The sequence below is a fragment of the Mya arenaria genome, chromosome 8 (assembly GCF_026914265.1).
Source record: "Mya arenaria isolate MELC-2E11 chromosome 8, ASM2691426v1".
NCBI classification, from domain to species: domain Eukaryota; kingdom Metazoa; phylum Mollusca; class Bivalvia; order Myida; family Myidae; genus Mya; species Mya arenaria.
The window spans coordinates 49,956,145-49,978,581 of NC_069129.1; the positions used below are offsets into that span (position 1 = coordinate 49,956,145).

A 22,437-nucleotide genomic window follows, 5' to 3' on the forward strand; every position below is an offset into this window, starting at 1 on the left:
AATCCCCAACTGGCATCTACACATGTAACAGGTTGTTGAAAACTAAAATCCCGAACTGGCAACGAACTGGTAGTTAGACATTCGAATCATCAACTTGGCAACTTGCAGGTAGATGAATATTCGAATCCCCAACTGCCAACTACCAATTTTACCGTCTTCTTAACAAAGTATCTCATAGGAGCGACAATTGTCAAATAAAATCTAACAAATAAACGAAAAAATCATTTATTGGTGAATGTGAATTGAACATACTTATGAACAAAGTCGACACTTTTACTTTATAGGTAATAAGTTAAGAACACGCCTAAAATAACCAACTATACATAATTTGTTAATATAAGCAAATAAACTGGTCGGAGCCGAGAAAATGGTTTTACATTCCATCTGATCTCGTAGTCATTATCTACTGTTTCTTCGGAAAGCAAAACAAAAACACATATACTGTACAGTAATGTTTAAAAATGAAATATTGTAGTCTTGCAGTCTTGCGATTAATTCTTTTCACTTGTAATATTTATTTCATGTTCCCCCTTTTTGGCAGCATTATCTGCAACCCTGTTTTTGCCGATTTTGAGCTCAAACTTATTAACCCTGTACCATTCACTGAGTTCGTCAAGAGTCTGTGGGAGTTCAACGCCATTCGTTTCAGGTACGAACGCAAATAAGACAATGACAACCAGACAAAGAACAGCGTAGATTGCGCCAGGAAGCCATTTTATCCTGTGTGACTGAAATTGGAATAGATGTTTGAATGTTAAACAACTGATATTGAATCAACCAACTTGCTGTCAATTTTCATGGTATAAACAAACTATTGTATGAAATGTGTACATGTATATATGTTTATAATTTTATGATTGTGACAGTTAAATGGAAACTCTACTAAATTGAAATAACAAGTGTTAAAAAAAAGCGTTTTTCTGGACCTTGTTTCGTTAAATGTACTATTGATGCCGCCATTCTATTTAAATCAAAGGAGAAACTACGACGTCAAAGTCGCAGAAAACTGTTATGTCACTGTGTTGTAATAAGATACATTTAAGATACATATCTACTTGTCGCGGCTCAAATGGGTTCTTACAGCATTGCGAGAGAACGGAGCAATCATGCCACCAATTTTGCCCATGAATGAGCCGACGCCAAGTCCCGTGTTTCTGAAAACAATAAATAAATATCCAATCAAATCATTGTTCAATGTATATCTTATTCCTTTCATATTTAATCGATTGTTGATTACAAATGTCATCAATGTTTCTGAAAACAAGATATATATCCAATCCAATCATTGTCCAATGTATATATCATTTATTTTATATTTTACCGATTGTTGATTCCAAATGTCATCAGTGTTTCTGAAAACAATATGTATCCTATCAAATCATTGTTCAATGAATATATTATTATTTTCACATTTCACGGACTGTTAATTCCAAATGTCAAATTTTACGGACATTAAAAGGGTTGTTGATTGTGATATAGTATCACAATACCACTGCCAGTTTTATCAGTCATGTCAGTATCCTAATCAAACTGTTGGTGTCTTTATTTATAACTGTATCATCACAACATATTGGTTTAACGTTTTTCATTGGATGAAACGTGGTCACATGTTTAGTAATAAATATACGTATGAACTTCTGGGCGAAGCCTAAAACACGTAGTGACCAGAGCGAAAATAGCTTCGCGTATATTGCTTAAGTTCTTAGCGACCGTTACTGGTACACAACGTCACAATGGCCACTAATGAGCCATTCTTTCGTTTCTTAATAAAAAAGACTGCAAGGGAAATGACTTCGACTAAGTAGTTCCATTCGGAACTCCTCGGCCATTTTTGACGAAAACAACCTCGCACGGTTTTAAGTCAGCTTCAAGTAGATCGCGTAGTAATTTAATTTAGCAGTTAATCCTTATGACTTTACTTTTGGAAATCTTAATTATGTTTGCAATAATTCGCTTCACTGGCAATCAATCTAAACTAAGATCTACAAATACAAGCTTAAACTCTACATTTAAATAATGGCTTACAAGGTGGCTTTAAATGAATGATCTGATAGTTTGTCAATTTAATATTGAGAATCTTAAACATTAAACTGCCAAGAAAAGCCATGGAAAGCAAATATAGATTAATTAAGGGTGTATTTTTAACAAGTCAGGTAGCTCTTCTTCATAATTTGACATGGTCGGTAAGAGTAATTTCCCTCTAATCCTGTATCAGAGGACCTTCACCGACCAGTGTAAACATGAGTGCTGATATGTGCTGGGATTTTTAATAACGTATTGGCAAACATTATGAAGCAACAATTGAATATTGTAATTACTCATTTGTTTGAACGTGTGGCATAACAAACCTTAGGTTAGTCGGATAGAGTTCCGGTGTGACGACGTAGGAGGAACTGAAGGCTCCAGTAATCCCCATTTTACCAACCAAGGTGAAAGCTGTTCCCGCCATCAACATATTGGTATTGCCATCTAAAACACGAAAGTTTCTACACATGCGTGCACGTATTTATACAACAGTTTTTAAAGACTCATTGAACTATCAATTACTCGAAAATATATGTATTATTTCTGTACTATTCAATTTACGATTGATAATAACATTCGGTAGAATCCAGTACCGGTTCAATGACCTTTGCGAGAGGACAAAGGCAAGTGTTCAACGGATTCTAGTATTTCAATGAGAGGTCGACACCGTTATACATTATACCAATCTTACCCATTTAAATGAGCTGGTGTGTACATCCGTTGTACTTTTATTTGCATGTTTTCATACCATTCATATTTAAAACATCGTTGAAAATGGTGATATGAGCAGAGCAAGACTATAAATACTTTTCCAACAACATTACGTGCGCACTATAATGGACTTGAATGAGTGCAAAATATGTCATTTATTTCCCGTCGTGTTGAAATATTGAACAGAAATACAATATTTTCTCTGATGTTTTTTTAAGTAATTTATGTATATAATTAATCTTTATTCCCTTTTCAAATGCTATCAATAGTGTATGTGTCACCAAGCACCGGCATTGCACTTTATTACACATCACTCAATGAAATGACAGCCTTTAATGCACGTCGTTTAGCTTAAAGGGACTCGCTCATGATTTGTAACTGATTTTTTTACGATAAAAAAAAATAATTAGAAATAAAGTATGGCAAATCAGAAGGAACGTTAAAACTAAGACGTTAACAGCTGAAACCCTTCAATAAATGCTTATATTTGCTCAAATAATGTCTTTTGTAAAAAAAATAACGGTAGCAACGCGAATCGCAAAAATGTTGTTGCGTAATTGGTTGACCGCATTATCACTTCCAATGGCTTCAATAAAGGTTAAAATATATATCTCATGTCGTATCAGTCCTTGTAGCAGAGAGAATGAGGCTTCGGTTATCTCTTATTTTCCTTGACTGTATCGGCTTGGGTTTGCTCCCACTTATTACTTCAATTGTATTCTTTTCTACAATTTCGATATCAAATATTTAATTGATTATAAAATAAGTGTTTTCATATAACCATTTTTTGGTCTTAAAACATGAGTGAGTCCCTTAAATATGCACCACCATACCAGCGCTGTATGTTAGGGCCGTAGCAATGATCAACGCAACGGCGGCTACGCTGTGACATATCACACATGTCCACTTCCTACCAATCCTGGAAAACAACATTTTGCCATAATTAGATCAAAGCCATGACACTGTGTTCAAAAGCAACGTTATGTTGTACACTAAAAGTTCATTTACTGAATAGGACGTCCCTACTTGTGCGAAAATGGATTTTAATGGCTGCACAATTAAAAAAGACGCCCAAGCTTTTGCTTTTCATTGTTTTAAAATGAAAGGTTGTATCTCATATATCCACAATCTTATGTATTTTAATCTCTTTTCTTTTAAGCTCTTTTGCTGGACATGTTTCTACCACGATACAGTTTTATGAGTGGTTTCAAGGGTGGAAACCAATATGTTTGTCTTTCGAGAGATGCCAGGAGAACGCACTGGTTTGGCTCGAAGCTATATCATTTCAGTTAGAGTAAAAAAAATAGAGAGAGAGAGAAATGCATTCTGCATCCAGTTGCATTAAACAGGATACGTAAAACAGATTTTTGGTTATATTTTACATTAAAACTATTTTAATTGCAGTTTTTAGAGGATACATTTAGACCAATCAATAAACATTTTGGCTATACTTGACGAAACCAAAATAAAAAACAGTTCTAAACATTTAGCTTGAGAAACCGTTTGTATACAACTGGTTTATTCTTTGGTTTGGTCAAATATAGCCGGAAATTTATTGATTTGGTGAATAGTTATGCAATAAATTCCATTAACTAATCAGATCCTTCAAATGTGCAACCTAACCGAAATATAACGAGTGGACAACTTAACCAAGTGTTATACAACTTGCTGCAGATCTTTCCAACTGACAATAAAATAAAATAATAATGACCAAACCGTGCAAGTGCAAAATATTCAAACACTGCGGCTGGGTATTCGATCAAAGCGCTGAGAAAGAAGTTGATGTATCTGTCTCCGTAGAGATCACCAGAGATCATATACAGGCCATAGTATACCAGGCTATCAACCATCCTGAAGTGGATCAGATTAACAAATTGGCATGGTAACTTTACGATATGTAAGCAATGACAACTGCAGTGGTCGAAACTTTAGAGGCACAACGCAAAGATCCAAACGACACCGGACTACAGACATGATTTCTAGCACACCGGATAGGCATTTCCGGTGACGTCAGCCGTGCTGGAAAATTCCATCTGGCACCCCCCATGCCAGATGAGTCACGCGCTGTGACGTAATACTTTTTATTTATTTTATTATATATTTTAAGTAACCATAATTATGAGATTTCAATAGATGAGTACCATAAACATTAACTTTACAAAAATATATCTTCATAACAAAACAAAATAACCCTTAAAAGACTTGATATCGAAGGAACTTATTGATGTATGCAGTGAATACAAATTACTGCGCGTCATGACGTCAGTAAACATCATCGCTCGCGCTTATTGGTGAAATGTACAAAAATGAGCTTTGTTATGCATTTTCTTCGCCAAAAATAGAATTTAAGGTATGCTAGAAAAAATATCTATCATGTGTGTCCGTTCAAGATAGTTTAAAACCGACCCTCGGGCACGCTGCGTAGCCGGTAACTCGGCAAGCCCCGTTACCTGGCAACGCAAGTGCCCTCGGGTCGGATTTTTCTATCCGGAACGGGAACACATGACAGATATTATTATTCAGGGACGGCCTTAATATCACGGAAATAATCAAGTCAAATCTCAATCTCGATCCCAATCAATTTTACCTCATAATAACATAGTATGATTCCAAATCGTGTTTAGTTTTACTTTCGTTTTCATGCTGCGTATGTGATCATTTCATTAATGTTTCGCATACTCCCTGAATATAAAAAGTAGTATCTACAACCTCTTACCATGTATACCAAATTATAAAGGACACATTTCGTATTCCTTTATGGCGAAAGATGACAGTAACATTCAGTTGCTCAACTGCCATTTCTTCTTTAATCTTGTTACCAATAGTGCTTGTTTTAACAAGCTTGCCGTTTGTTTCTGTTGCACCATTCTCGTGTGTTAACTCTTGAGTTTCGTCTTCTGATTCATCCAGCCCAATCTGTCTGAGAACGTCTTCGTAGTTTTTATGGTTCCATTTGCATGCGTTCTTGACAATGCGTTTCGCGTGATCTAGCTTTCCGTTGGCTATCACCCAACGAAGAGATTCGTCAAGCATCCTGAACAAAAATAAGACACGCTGGAAGTATAACAAGTTTTCAAATACTTATGACGTCAGCGGAAAATAAGACGTCATAGTTTTCTGTAAGAATTATAGAATAGCAGTGTGTGTTTAAAACCAATGTTACTTCTTAGGTAATTCCCACTTCTTCTTCATAAATAATATACTTGATAAAATGCTAAAATCTAATGATGAACAAGATGATGTTACAATATCCAATTTTTTCTTGTCGAGGCACAATGGCCACGTAAATATACTATCTGACGGTTCGTCGTTGTGTTGAACTCCTATTGTGTGTTTTGGCTCACATACAAGTTATGCAGAAAAACACACAGTGTCACATAGATAAAAGAGCTATGATTGGCGAGGAGTATTCAAAAACCACCATTGTATATCACATGATCATTGGTTGACCTAGTTTACACAACAAATAGCGCATGGATTTGTTTATGAGCAGCTGACTTATCACATAAAATAATATTATCCCTAAACAAACGGCATAGATGGGGCTTTTTGGTCACTAGAGCTGGACTGTTCATAATAATTTAAAAAAGCCACAAAGTGTGCCTTACACTTATATTTTACTGACCGTTTCAAGGCGGTACCTAACAATTCTTGATAATAACACCTATTGTTTATATAATATATATGCACTGTGTTGTTTGTGGAGTTTTGTGCTGTTGCTCTATGTTTCTTGTTTGTAATTTTTGTTTTTGTGTTCTATGTCTTTGGCGTTAACTCTATGCTATTAAACGGATAATCTTTTGGCTACTGTGCTTATTTCTGTAGTTTTTCATATAAATATTAAATTGAACCTGCGTGGATGTTTCGATTTTCCAACAGCGTGTATCGTTATGGTTTCATGTCACGTATACTTAGGTTAATAGTAGTTCACGTGTTCAGGCGAGTAGCAGCCTATATGAGAGTACACGGCTGAATCCACATGATTCTGACCAAAAAAATCTACTCACTCCTTAAGCTGTCCATTTTTCCGGTACTAAATAAAGCACATCAAAACGCCCCGAATGCATCAGATTGCACCATGGTTTTCAACATTTTCCGAGGGGGCATGCCCCCGATCCCCCCTAGCAAAAATATGATTCCACATGAATAGAGGGCTAGCTACGCCCCTGGTGTTATACGTACCACCACTGGAATACGGACCAAGCACTCATGAGAGCGTACGTAATCTGGAGGTAGCGCCAGGAGACGAAACGTAGAGCGTACGCGATTGGAGACATTAAACAGATAGCAGTCGTCCACATTGCGAGGGCTAGTACCTCCGTATTGTGACGTATTTCCTTGGGGAAAGTCTCTAAGGCGAGAGTAGTCCCAGATAACGCACCCTGTATGTAGATGTTTGATGGATAGAAATTATGGAATTCATTTAGTATATAAAACTTGTTTGTAAAACAAAAATAGCGATATTCGGACACTTTTTATTTTACACAGATGGTAAGTTAACAATAGTAAACTATTATTTTGTACACGGATTGTCGCTTGACATCCTCATTCAAGGTTCTTGTTCCTGTAAATCTTTTTTGGCTGGCTTTATAACATGTAATCGTTCTGAATATTTCTATCGGGATTCCGTTTGCATCGACAAACAAAGTGGTAGTTTTGCCTTTTCTGCACGTTAACTTACCGTAAGTTTTTTTTTTTCATTTAAAATTTACTTTCTATTTAAACATAGCATTTAACGTATTTAACTGATTTAGGCTTGATCCTTTGCCTTTAACTTCATCTGTGTACTTCCACAGAGTGAAAAAGAGACTGCTTAAAGAGGCTTTGAATATATTTGGAGAACCCACGTGACTTTTTGGTAAAGTGCACGGTAAAATAATGTAAACAAAAGGTCTCGATTCAGGTAGTATTTTTAGATAACTTTCTTAAAACTTGGATAATTTTTGTCATATCAAGGCCGTAAACCCCGTATTAACAATCAATTTCCACGGCTATAAGGAACTTTCTCTAAAATCCTAAACTTTTTCTAAAAATCTTGACCAACAGATTTCTTGGAGTTAAAAGTTTCGGAAAAGTACACGGCTCCTGACAATTATATTACTAAAATTGAGGTAAGTTATTCAATCGTTAATCATATTTTCAGTAAATTTCATGTATTTTGTAGGTTTCATGGGCTATCGTCTTTTCTGTTGGGTTTCTGGTATTAATATGAATAAAATTATTCCATCATAAGAATGTTATCTTTACAAAACCTACCTGAATTGTAAAAAGTGGGGCACTATTCAAAAACACACTTACATCAATCCAAAATTTAAAAGTGGATTCTAAGTGATTTGATTCGACTGATAAGTTAATTGAAAAATAAACTAAACGGAATCACTTTAGAATGTCTATGGATTATGATAAGAACTATATTGAATTCCGCTCCTGGATCAGTATTCATAAAGCGTCTGAAGTCGTTTCATTCAGTTTGGGTATACCACGTGATAAATTACGTCATATATGCTACATAGGAAGGCAACAGTTTGCTTAAAATGAAGATTTAAAATAAAGATAACTTTTCTTTTATTACACCACTTTAAATGAAACAAAGGGCAGTCTATGCCGCTTACGGAGCCCCGCCTTCGTTTTATTACAGGAGTTTAATATGGTGATTAGTTTCATCAAACATTTGGACAAACCGGTTTCCAAAATAATGTTTTGACAGTGTTCCGTCAGACGGCCGTATTGTGAAAAGGTTTGTCGAAGTGTTTTAAGAAACTAAACTCTCAATCAAACTCTGGTAATAAAACGATGGCGGGACTCCGTAAGCGACGTAGACTGCGCAATGTTTTATTTAAAATGGTGAAGAAATAGAAAAGTTGACTTTGTTTAAAGTTTTTATTCGAAGCAAAATTTTGCCGACGTAGCATTTATGACGAAATTTATCACGTGGTTTACACACACTGTCCGAAATGAAGTCACTTTCTTAATTTAAGTATCTGATTGGTCACAAGATATAAAAAGTATTAATTAGTTCTGAAATACATTATTTCCATTGACCATATTCATAAAGAAACATACTTCAAAATTAGTTTGTATCCATTTGTTTAAATTTGACTCTGGCATTTTTAATAAATCGACTTAAGTTAGGAAATGACGTCTTAAGATGCTCAATGTTGAAAATTAGGTTCCCGTCCAGTTGATAAAAATTTACTTGCCATATTCTTTTTGACGTAAAGAAAGCTTTCTCTAAATAAGAAATTCTTCAAACCTGTGTTACGGCCCCAGTAAGAATTCTGAGCACTACAAACACAGTGTAGTTGGGACTAAATGCCGTTCCCAGGACAATGGCGAACAATATCACGTGACTAAACACCATCACTGGCTTCCGGCCAAACTTGTCTGTGAGAAAAAAACGGACATTTAAAGATGCTCTTAACGATCAAGCACTGCTTGAATGCTCTTCGGCTAAATGTTTAAACTGTTGCCATGTTTAAACTGTTGCTTTTCATTTTAGACATGTTGCATATCCTTTGTCATGTCAAAGTATAAAATCATTCGCTGGCAGGTTCATCGCAGTACGTTTCACAATTTCAAAAACATATGTTTTAAAAACGTCTGCAAGAAGTGTTTTTGTTATCAAGACTAGCAATCTAGTATTCAATATAAATGATAAAAGGAAGATAACTTGTTTAAACAAAATATCAAAGAAAAAATCCTTATGAGTCGGAATTGTATAATGTATCACTAAAAATTAAAGATCCAATTGTACGAAACACATTTCGTAAATCGGCAAAATTACACTAATACATCCAGAAAGGAAATGGGGGATTTCTGGCTTAGATCAAAAAGAGTTCTTGATGAAGTTGACACTGCATACAGTTTATGTATTGAATCCATCTAAAAATTAGCTGGGCATTCCGTATGGTGTTAAACTTTTCAAAATGAGTTTCATTTTTTCGCTATATTTTTTCAACTTCAACACTGATTATGTAATCATATGTTCAAAACAATAATCGTATCACTAATTTGTATTTTATAGCATAATAGATGCATTTGCGCATGGCTCCTTTTAATGTGGAAATGTACGAATCATTTACCAGAAAGTGTGGGACAGATGAATGTACCGATCATCATGCCGAGAATAAGCAGTGTCTGGGTGGCCTCAGCCATCTCCGCCTTGTCGCAAACAAAGTCCCACTGAAATATACGTCAAGATCAAGAAATATTTTTAACAGTTAATCTTTTAATGTATTGTGCAAAACATTTGCATTGTAAATATGAGTATGTATTGAATTCAGAGCTATTTTTTAAATATGCTGGACGGAAAAAACAAAAATCATTATAGTATGCGTAACCTCAGATACAAACGACTGCTCGGTGGGTATGTCGTATGTGAAGCCATATTTGCAATCCGTGCTCGTTTCTTTCTCACCATCACTTGTGTTCTCAAACGTTTTAATCGAGCATTCTTCATATTCAAACTTGATGCCAGTCTCGTTGGCAATCATGGAATCGTTGGGACCAGGTGTGCAGTAAAAGTTCGGACGGTAACCTGACGAAAGATAGAAGTTGTTGTATGATTCTAAAACTAAAAGCATAACATGGTCGCGGTCAGAATGATATGAATAAACAAGAACAATAACAATAACAAGAACAAGAAGAACAAGAACTTTTGAATTATTTGTATTACAATGTACCTTTTGTCATGGACATATTGACTAATGTATTATGAAATAAAATAGACTGAAGTGAATGTTCTTCAGTCAATAGGCTTTCGTATACCCCCATACTTCTGAACTATACTTTTCTATATGTGCATCTCTATGTCATGTGATACTAATAGTAGGCATATTTTGACCTGAACGTTAGGCCATACTTATAAACGGTCTTTTTCAGTAAGGGCGATTAAACAAACTGAAAGCAGAGATTTAAATCGTTTGACAAGCATATTAATCATGTAAAGGCAGTCCCCAAAGGTGAAAAAACGTATTCTAGCCATCTCGGCAACATTACGACTGGATGGTGGATTTATTTATACTTGCACTCGGGGAAGACCAATTCGGCGAGTGCTCTGATAAGATTGCAAGTCTTACTACATGTATGCTGTTCGGGGCATAGTGCTCAGACAGAATAATACTCTGCTTAGAGCTCCCCTGTTTCTTGAACGTGCACCAGTGTATGGCAAGGTCACACGGGACCTTCCATTTAACGGCCCTCCCATAAGACAATTAGTATTGCAGTCGGGCGGCGGGTAATCGAAACTGCGAACCCTGGATTGACAATCAAGTGTGTTATCACTAGAACACGAATTTGCCACAAATCAAGACAGTAATTCAAACTAGTGATATGTATCTTTTCACAACGTTAACTCATTTGAATGGTAGAAACAAAGAACTTGCATATGATTTAGTTACAGATGATAATAGCGATATTTTGGTGCCAGTTTTAGTGGGAATATTGTGGCCATGTAGTTATTATTTAAAAAAAAACATTTACGAAGGCTTATATGTTTATTCGTTGTTTTGTGTTTATCATTAAATTCAAATGGGTTAAATATGAAAATGCATTAAAATGAATATACATCAACCTATATTGTGCACCTTTAAGGAGTTTGGCGACACTTTCAAAAGGAATGATGTAACCTACGAACATAAATATAACTATGTTAAGGAAAAGTTATTCAACTCAAAGCTAAACAAAACAGTTCATTTACCGCAGTAAAAGTTGACCAAAGATAAATAAAGTTGTTACCTATGAAAACAATGCTGAGCTGGTGAATGACCCAGGAGACGCAGATAAAGAGATAGGAGGATAGTTGCTTCCATTGGTAGCGGCCCCATGGATTGAGTACATTCCAGATGTGGTCAACGTCAATGTCCTCAAGATTACGACGACGTCCCATCGTTGTGAGCGCTGTGATCGGGTTGAAGATTAGAAAAAATGGTGATTGAAAGTTCGATGGACATATAATGGAGCTTTACCTAATTATCCATATAAATTATATTGGATCTTTCCGATGAACTTATTTATCCAGTCCTAAGTTACGGATCGGAAATATAGGGTCTCAGTAATAGTCCTAAAATTGAAAGAATACACTTACATTTCTGTAAATAATTGTAAGGAGTTAGATTATACACAAGTCAATTGTTACCACGCCCCCCCCCCCACGTCCGGGGTATACCGGGGATAGCGAGGGGAATGGGCCGTGTTTTTACCTTTAAGGTGTCACTAGGAAAACGTTATTTAAACATATCATAGATGTTTTTTTACTATATTCTTTTATCATAAACGCATGTTGGCATGCTATGGTAGATTGCGATCTATGAAAAAGAAACGCTAGAAAATGAATCGCCTTATGTTTTAGAAAACTGGGAAGAGGGCGCTATTCGGCAAATGGTCACCTGATGTGAGCAGTTTTACGTCCTTTTAGTTAAATAATGCTGACTTTATGAATCGCATTTCTAATGATGAAATAGTGCTTACAGACAGTTTGTAAACTGTTTAAGTACGACACAGATATAGTGCTAATACTGTATAAGTACATGAACCTAAAGATAAAAACTTAGCAGTCATCACAAAGTCAACATATGGACTTACATGCGCCAGTAAAGAACGCTTCAATAAACAATCCGAGCACTTATCACAATGTCAATATATGGACTAACATGCGTCAGTCAAGAACACATGTGCATCTTTATTAAGTCGTCGTTTTACGTTCTCAAAACTTAACGTACAAGTATACTGAACTTTGCTTTGAATATATCTGGATAAAGAACCTATAAACTTAGATCTTCCGGTGTGTAATATGTATAATTTTAATACTTATGTAAAAAGCTACAGAAACAAGCTCAATAGCCAAACGTTTAGACATTAACCGCGTTTAATGGCACACGGTAAACGCCAAAGACATAAAACACTAAAACAAAAAGTCATAAACAAGAAACATGACACAACAGCACAAAACGCCACAAACAGCACAGTGCTTATATACTACATGTATATAAAAAACTAGGTATGTTTATCAAGGATTTTAGGTACCGCCTAAGAACGGTCAGTAATATATTTTAACTACCTTTTGAATACAGTCGCTTTTATGATGTTGTTGACATTAGAGCACATGCTATCCTTGTTATACCAGTTAAATAATTAGTGATGAGTTACACCTTTTGTTTAAATGTTATTTTTAAAAGAACTAGAAATAAATATGTATATTTATAAACTTACTTTGTACATCACCCAAGCTCTTACAAGTCGGGATAACACGAATTAATGTGATTTTGATTAACTCAATCGCCGTGAGCAAACAACCAATGATTGATGTAAAAATTGATAAAAACTGTTTAATAACGTTATATTATATGTTTATACTATTTTTTATATAATTTAGTGTGTGTCTTGCTTCATGATTGATACATTGCATGTCACTTGGACCAAAAAGAGTCCTGTTATAAAATAAACCTCGATTATTCAACTAACACGGTAGAATTTATCCTGATTAACAAGTTGACAGTGGCTGATTTGCTGAATGCGCGCACCCCCGTGTACAGGTTCATTGTAATAATGTGAAAGGTAACATAAAACGCAAAAGTTGGTCTAATACGTAAACTGTTTACACTACTGTTAAAATACTTGGTCAGAGTTATTCTTCAAAAATATATCAACAGTGATAAAACTACAGCTTAAATGCAACGATTTGTTTAAAATACGATGTAAGTATAAATAATTGCTGTGTATCTAGGCATTCCTGTCTGATTCCTTGAGTACTGATATTCTATACAGACGACTCGGAAACAATTTTCTTTTATGAACGAACTCCAGACACCGGCATATTCCGATTTATTATACTTCACTTTTATCTACAATGGTAAAATTCCATTACCCGAAAAAGGGATATGTTGATTGTCAGAAACATTTGCAACATTTTTGACACGTGACCAAGCGAAAATTCACTGTCAGGTCATGTGACCGCTGTGGCATTTTGAATGTCATATAAGAGCAAATAACTACATCAATATTTTAGCTAAATCATGACGCGATTTCCTCCCTTATACACAAACAGCAGTGACGTCACTATTCAGTGTGTACACAAAAACACCAGACGAAAGGAACTGTCAGCACGTGTCACGGTTTACAAGTATTTCCGAAGACGATTTAGACACTCTTGATGGACAAAAATATTAAACAAACACAAAACGTGTAATCAAAAGAAGTGTTTCTCTGTTTCGTGAATTCCTCGGCGAAAACTGCGAATTTGAAGGATTTTCAAGCGATGCCATCTGACTTCCTAATGCTTGCGAAGAATGCTCGAAGAGATTTGTTTAATTCCTCGCTTGAAAATCCTTCAAATAGATCCTTTACCCTTTTTTCAGATCTTTCAGTTTGCTTTTAAATGGTGATGTCCTGGTGGTGTCAATTGTCCGGTGGCTTCGTTTGAAAAGTATCTCAGCAAACTGCATCCACAAATTAATTGGTTATGGCAGCGACCGCTTGATAGCTTCGAATTCGATGGACCAATTTGGTACTGTAAGGCTCCCTTAGAAAAGGGAAAACTAGCTGGAATGATGGGCGATATTTCAAACTTGGCACATTTGTCTAAACGGTACACAAACCATAGTGTTCCAGCCACATCAATATCCGAACTTGATAGAATTGGGATCGAGACTTGACACCTGGTACGAGTGTCTGGAGACAAATCAGAAATGTCTATACGTAGCTACTCGAGACGTTTGTGTGATGAAAAACAGTAGCAAATTTCTGACACACTGGCTAAATCCTTGCAGAAAAAGCCAAATATGACAAATATAATTATATCAACAGGCTCCAATAAATCGACATCCTCCTACTGAAACAGCTACTTCTGGGGTTGACATAAGTGATGATATGGACTTTCTTGAGGAGATTTTTCGTGATGATAATGTATTCATTGAGTTAGAAGCCATTGGGAAGAAGAATCGTCCCACAAATGTGTAGACATATGTTAGTGACAAACCATTCTGCTCTCGGGTTGACAATATCAATGTCACACATGCTGCCATATGATATTTATTTAATGTTAATTGTACATAATCAATAAATACAAGTTAAGACTGTCAGATTTATAAATATCTTCCCACATCGGAAATGTCGCCTGACGTGGTTCATGCCTAGCATTGTCGAACGGAATTTAGTGAAAAAGTCAAAAATAATATAAAATGTAAAATATACATGTAGTTGTTAAATGCCTATGTCAGGTCATTCGCGAGGCATACATTGTTTTTTGAAGGAACATCGAATAAAGGTCCTTATTATATGGCAAAAGCTACAAACTGACAAAGTGCATTTGCTCATGTTTTGTTATGTTCATGTGCCATAACTCTGGAATAAAGAATGCGATATTGTTCCAAATGCCCATTGTCATCTCATTTGAAAAGAATATGAAAAAAATAATATTTTAGGATTCCATGTGAATTGTCAGTTTTTTGACAATTTAAGGGCGATAACTCAAGAGTAAATGTCAATGTGATGTGACTGGTAATAAAACGTATTTAAGATAGTAAGCCCTTAAACTTCGTATCCCATTTTAGTTGAGAGTGGGTTAAATCCTCAAATAAGAGAGCATTTGAACAACATTTGGCATTTCGATGGCCATAAGCCAGGGTTTATGTAATACAATGGCTGTGTTACGAACTCAGTCGGTATACAACGCCCATCACCACAGTTACAAAGTTGAGTAAAGATCGGACAGGAAATGCTTTAGTTATAGCTGGGAGTCGAATTATTTGTTATTGGTCCCTGGTTAGAAAGAGGATAACGTGATATGTGTAAAGTTTTGACAGACTTAATAAAGGGAACTTACTCCAGTGTTCATTATTCGATCTATTGCAACCATTCACAGTGTAGCAGGGATTGAAAATCATTAAATAGGGATTACTTTAGTCAGAAAATTGAATTAAATTTGAAAAAAAATAATTGCCATAATTCTTGAGTAAAAAGTGCTGGATGAACACAAGATGAATTATATACATTACACCCATAATCATTGTATCAACGATTGACAAACATTGGGAAGAAAATAATGAAGTAATAGAGTGAACTAAAATTGTTGTGTTTTACAAATAAAGAGCCTTCAAATAAGTGTTGAAAACGCTGTTCACTGGGACTACTGGCAATCCGAATGCCCAAAGAGGTCATGTACTCGATTAAACTAGATTCTACCCCTTTCATTTTGAACCTAATTAGTATGTTGTGGTAAAAAACACACACATATGCTTCGTTATCCAGTTGAAAATAAATACTCCAAGGTTTCATGGTTTTAACCCCATGCTTAATTAACTGTTTAAAACGATAACATGTTATACTGATGTACTTTGTGATATTAGAGTCGGATAAACTAAATATTGATATAGTCGGGCAATGCCTCACTTCAGCGCTATTTCGTACACCCTCTTTTCACATTACCTTTCGGCATGTTCACGCTGCTCATTAATCTTTGAATAGATTTGCGTGCACATATCTGCTTATCTCATCTGAATAAAAGAAGTGCAACGTGTTTTGTCATCAAACAACTGTCTGTTTTTCTCCACCCTACTCATGGTACAGTGCACAGGGATATGGAATGCGTTACCTTAGTACAAATAGGTAGTCACTAAGGGTTGTCTGTGTTTATATTGAGGACAGTTTGAGTTGAGGTACTCTGCATATGTGTGACTAGACTGGTCGTGTATAGATGTTTGAATTCCCCTAAAATAGTTTAAAGCTGCACTCTCACAGATATACCATTTTTACAACTTTTTATTTATTGTCATGGAACAAGCGTTGTTTTGCGTAAATATATGCAGACCTGTGATATAAGACTGCTGACAAAATACCATATCGCGGATTTTCATATTTCTGTTAAAAAAATAATGTTTGATGGCTTAAACAGTTACTAACCGTTTAAGAAAATGCATACAAAATCAAGTTTTGAACTTAAATATTAAAATCTGCGATCTATTTTGTCAACAGTCTTATATATCTGATATCAATGGAATTTCGCAAAAATTGGCTGGTTCCAAGACAAAAAAGAAACAGTTGTCAAAACGTTCAATCTGTGAGAGCACCATTATAGTTTGTCCAGTGATAAAGCTCTTTTACGTAAGTATTCCTATACGCTTTATTCTGTAAATATCCAATCAGCCGCATTTGAGTTTAATCAGGTGAAACGGTACATTCACATCGGCTGGCCCGGTCAGTAGATAGTAGTACACAATACAATGTATACCCCTAAAATTTAAAGATTGATAGTATGTACTTCCTCTAAATAGATGTTTTTGCGACTTCTTTAAAACATTTTTTTTTTGGAAAAATACTTTCTAACAATATGTAATTATTACTTAGTAGGACTCATACTTAGCTACGAATTATATAATCCAGTCGGAATCTGTTTATGATATGCACAACCAATTACTCCTGTGAAATTTCAACAAAGTCTGGCCAGTTGAACTAGAAGCGCGGGTTAGCTAGGCTAAGGATCTATTACTCCTAATTTTTTGAAATTCCAACTAAAGCCGGTCATTTGTTTTGAAAAAGATGCGGGATAGACCCTTACAAAAGCCTTCCGAAATGTTCCCGTAATTTAACATAGTTATACAGAAGAGGCGCATATATAAATTCAAAGGTATATCATTATATTTATACATTATACAGAAACAAGCACAGTAGCCCAAAGTTTAAACATAAATCCCGTTTAATGGCACAGGGTAAATACTAAAGACATAGAACACAAAATAAATCACAAACAAGATACATGGAACAACAGAACAAAACACCACAAACAGCTCAGTGCATATATACTACATGTATATAAAAACTAGGTGTGTTTATCACGATTATTATGTTTATATGTACAAATTAATATACATTCATTGCTGATTTTATAACCAATGTGTTCAATGAGTTGAATGTGTTATAACTTAACTATGAATAAACTTTGTAGTGGAAAAGAAAACCAGACAAATGTTTGGTCATCAAGTTGAGAATAAGTTCCAAAACATTTCTTGTTTTTAAAGCATGCTTAATGAACTGTTTAAAACGATATCATTTTATACTAATGTACTTTGCTTAATGATATCTGAGTCGGATGACCTAAATTGTGGTAAAGTCAGGCGATGCCCCACATCGGAGTTATTTCTTGCAAGCTCATGTTGCCTCTAATGGCACAGGGTAAATACCAAAGACATAGAACAAAAAGACATCACAAACAAGAAACATGAGACGACAGAACAAAACTCCACAAACAGCACATTGCATGTATACTACATGTATATAAAAAAACTATGTAGTGGAAAAGAAACCAGACAAATGCTTGGTCATCAAGTTCGCAACGTTTCTTGTTTTAGATAGAAAATGGCCGAGGTTTTCCGAATGCCCAGATAGGTCATGTACTTGATTTAACACGTCTTCATGAATAACACGTCTTTCGTGTAATTAATTACGAAAATAGATGATTGCTTCACAATTTTTTGCTAAAATTAGAAATGTTCAACACAGTATAGTGCCGTTTCAATAGCAACAAAATCAATAATCAGCGGATGATAGCATGATAAAAAGTAACATTATTAAAGCTGCACGCTCACAGATATACCATTTTTACAACTATTTTTATGTTTTGTCTTGGAAAGAGCAATTTTTTTGCATAAATATCTGAAAACCAATAATATAAGATTGCTGACAAAAAATCAGATCGTAGATTTTCATATTGCCGTTCGAAAATGTTTTATGGCCTAAACCGTTACTAACGGTTTAAGAAAAATGCATAAAACATCAATTTTTGAACTTAAATATAAAAATCTGCGATCTAATATTTTGTCAGCAGTCTTATATAACTGGTTTCCATGTATCTTCGCAAAAAAATTGCTCGTTCCAAGACAAAAAAAATAAATAAAAAAAAATGTCAAAACGTTCAATCTGTGAGAGGAGTGCAGTTTAAAGACACATCAATTTGAAAAAAAACAACAAAACATTTAAATGTTCAATTGTTTTTCTTTGCACGAACTTTCAGGGCAACGCTTGAATTTGTACTATCTTATTACAAAAAAAAAAATGGTTCTGTTTTGACGCATTACTTGGTAGAATCTTGCCAATTAAACTATTATATCTGTCAATCTATTGTTTTTACAGACTACGGAGTGATATAAATGCTTACGAATAGAAATATGGCAATGTTGTATTACGCATGTGTAATACAGAAAAGTACGTGATGGCTATATTAAATCGGAAACAATGTACAGCATGTGATAAATGGAGGATAATTGTTTGTTTTAGTGTGAGATTGTAATATATTTCACCGAGTGAGCACAAAAAGTTATATTTTCACGTGTGGCGTGAAGTTTGGTGTTCGAAAGGTGAAATATTTTGCGATCTTACATTTAGTCAAACATTTTGCCTTTTTACTTAAAGCCTAGAATTGGTATAAAGAAACTTTTGAACACATTTTTCTCAAAGAAATAAACGCTCTAAACTGTATGCGCACGTAACAATATTTCGGGAATGACGTCGCTGATATTGTTGTGAAATACATTTTTTATTTCACTGATTAATCTCTTTTTAAAAAGAGCATTTATATATATTAATATTATTATAATTAACTGTTATCAGGTAAAATAACCGTAAATTGCATTGTACTATGATTATTTTGCTCCATTTAATTTAAATTCTGCATTTCTTTTTGCTGTAAATATTTCATAAAATATATAAAGCATTTTAACTTATTAATAACAAAGTACTTTTGAGTAATAAAACAATACCTTTCAGTCAATGGGACCACACGCCAGAACACTTCCAACCGAAATCCGTCTATGAATTACAAAGCATACACACATTGAATGCAATAAATTATCATCTAATTCATTACTGTTCACGTACGCGGACAATGATACATACGAACTATTTAACTACAATGCAGTATCTACCTAATCTTCATACGTATGTCAATTATAACTGGAACGACTATTCAGTGTAATAGTGGTCAAGCGTGTTTTTGAATATGAATGAATGAATGATATTTTTCACTGTTACTAGTATTATAAAGGCATCATATAATGAGCTATATGGATTTAAATGCCTAACATTGGAGAGGCATTTTAAGGGCAAAGAAGACATTGTAAAAAGTACTGAAAATAATTTTACAAATATGCATGTTTGGTCTTAAATGGAACTTAAAGAAACTTAGCTTATTAATGGGTCTACTAACTTACGTGAGAAATCAGCATATATTAACAGGGGCGTAGCTAGCTCTCTATTTATGTGGATTTAAAATTGTGCTGGGGGGGGGGGGGGGGGGGGGGGTCGGGCGCATTTTTTGAGTTTTTGTAAGAATCATGTGGAATCAGCCGCGTACTCGCGTATAGGTAGCTACGCGCCTAATTAAGGATGACTTATTCATATTTCAGTGCAACATTATTCTATTACCCTAAAACAGTTATTTTGGTCGGTGATTGCTTTCAGAAAAATACGTTAACAAGATAGCACGCTGTCGAGTGAAAGTCATATGGTATCAGCCATATTCAATAACTTTAAAGATGCACTCTTACTCCTAAATAAGATTTACGACAATAATACAATTGTTTTGATATATCAAGAAGGATAAATAAATGTCGAAAACAATTGTTTTTATAATTCGTCTCTTGACCGGACGTGGTCGAAATTCATTATTTCATAAATTTCATGAAGGCTGGCATAGTCTCATAAAAACTAGGAAGAAAAGAGGCATATAAAGTGTCAACAATGCTGAACTGTTGTTTTCCCCAAGCATATCAGCCTGTGAACCAGTTTTAACCTGACAGAATCCAGTATTGTGAGTAATCGAGTATAATCTAGATGAAATAGAGATAAATATACCGGCAAAATTCTATAGAGATCGGATCAAGTGTTCTTCGTTTCGATCTAACGCTTGCTTAAGAGACACACATTCTAAACATGTTATATCAACCTTTGGCAGAAATTATGGCCTCTATTGTTTTTCACTTGGTTCAAATGATACAATATTACGTACAGGGGCAAACCTTATAGTCAAACATTTAAGATTAAGCCCTGTTAGAGGCTCAACGAGTGCAAAATTGACACTGAACGAGAAACAGTTGTTAGCGCAACCACTTCTCGCCAATGCGTCTCGGGTTTGATTCCAGGGCTGGGCGCTGGTGGGTTTGGTTAATAGTCACTGAGTTGGACGAGTTAGTTTCCTCCGGCAACTCTGGTTCCCCCTACAGCAGAAGACCACAATCACTTGTGTTACATCGTTCCAACGATAGTTATAAATACAGTGTTGTAATACGTTGTTTCACAATCATTGTAAATATACCAAAGCTTAAAGTCACATATAGCTCGTGGATTGATCATGTATTATATTTATATAATATCTTACTTTGTCAAGATTTATATACGAAATGTTCATGCCTTCTGTCAGCATCATAGCTTATTTTCCTACGAGCTATATGCGGAATGACCAAGCATTGTGTAAGTATTATAGCTTACCTTGTCACGAGCTATTTTCGGAATGACCATGCATTTAGTCAGCTGTATAGCTTACCCTGTCAAGACCAATATCTGGATTGATCATGCCCTCTGTCAGAATTTTAACTTACGTTGTCGCGAGCTATTTGTTGAACGGTCATGCATTATGTTATTGTTATAGCCTGACTTATCACAAAAAATATACGGAATGATCGTGCCTTCAGTCATTGTTATGGCTTAACTTGTCACGAGCTCTATGCGGAATTATCGTGCCTTCTGTCAGCATTAAAGCTTACCTTGTCACGAGCTATATGCTGAATTATCATGCCTTCTGTCAGCATTATAGCTTACCTTGTCACGAGCAATATGTGGAATGATCATGCCTTCTGTCAGCATTAAAGCTTACCTTGTAACGAAAAATATACGGAATGATCATGCCTTATGTCAGCATTAAAGCTTACCTTGCCACGAGGAATATTAGAAAAAACCAAGTATCCTGTCAGAAATATAGCTTATCGTTCGACAAGCTATAAGTGGAACGCATACAACTAGCACTGTCACGGGTTATATGCTAAACGATCATGCCTTCTGTGTACATATATTATAGCTTGTCACAACGCTAGTCTGTTATATACAGCAACAATTAAAATAATAGCTGCTATTATTCAATACAAATAACTAAAACTAATGAAATCCCTTGATTTTTTCTTATAAAGAAACACTCTTATACATAAGGCAATCTTTAGATATATTTACATTTCTGGGTACTTAAGCAAAAGTGGCTACATAATCACACGTGGCTTCTGCTAAATCACAAGTGGTTGCTGAATCACAAGTGGTTGCTAAATCACAAGTGGTTGATAAATCTCAAGTGGCTACTGAATCACAAGTGGCTACTGAATCACAAGTGGTTGTTGAATCACAATTGGTTGTTGAACGACAAGTGGTTACTAAATCACAAGTGGTTACTAAATCACAAGTGGCAACTGAATCACAAGTGGTTTCTGAATCACAAGTGTTTGCTGAATCACAAGTGGCTACTGAATCACAAGTGGTTACTGAATCACAAGTGGCTACTAAATCACAAGTGTTTGCTGAATCACAAGTGGTTACTGAATCACAAGTGGTTGCTTAATCACAAGTGGCTACTGAATCACAAGTGGCTACTGAATCACAAGTGGTTGCTGAATCACAAGTGGCTACTTAATCACAAGTCTTTGCTGAATCACAAGTGGTTGCTGAATCACA

At 35.2% G+C, this 22,437-nt stretch overlaps 1 protein-coding gene across 2 annotated transcripts; it reads right to left on the minus strand.

The window, feature by feature from the left end:
- Positions 1 to 215: 215 nt before the first annotated feature.
- LOC128242699 (organic cation transporter protein-like) lies at positions 216 to 21,760 on the minus strand. 2 transcript variants are annotated; one of them, XM_052959953.1, is made up of 12 exons: positions 21,651 to 21,760; positions 11,473 to 11,634; positions 10,077 to 10,273; positions 9,819 to 9,918; positions 8,990 to 9,120; positions 6,919 to 7,118; positions 5,453 to 5,770; positions 4,453 to 4,587; positions 3,570 to 3,655; positions 2,349 to 2,469; positions 1,082 to 1,154; positions 216 to 728 (listed from the first exon to the last, which is right to left on the minus strand). In XM_052959953.1, exons 2-12 carry the CDS (start codon positions 11,621 to 11,623, stop codon positions 492 to 494), a joined length of 1,749 nt encoding a protein of 582 aa, XP_052815913.1. In that variant the 5' UTR covers positions 11,624 to 11,634; positions 21,651 to 21,760; the 3' UTR covers positions 216 to 491. The 2 variants fall into 2 exon arrangements, with proteins under 2 accessions (XP_052815913.1, XP_052815912.1); XM_052959952.1 differs by lacking the exon at positions 21,651 to 21,760 and adding an exon at positions 19,485 to 19,606.
- Positions 21,761 to 22,437: the final 677 nt, after the last annotated feature.

Coding starts and splice junctions, on each gene's coding strand:
- LOC128242699 (XM_052959953.1), bottom strand. CDS start 11,623: ATGGGACGTCGTCGTAATCTTGAGGACATTGACGTTGACCACATCTGG. Junction 4,588..5,452: donor TTTATAATTTGGTATACATG/GTAAGAGGTTGT, acceptor GATCCACTTCAG/GATGGTTGATAGCCTGGTAT. Junction 729..1,081: donor CTCCGTTCTCTCGCAATGCT/GTAAGAACCCAT, acceptor TTCCAATTTCAG/TCACACAGGATAAAATGGCT.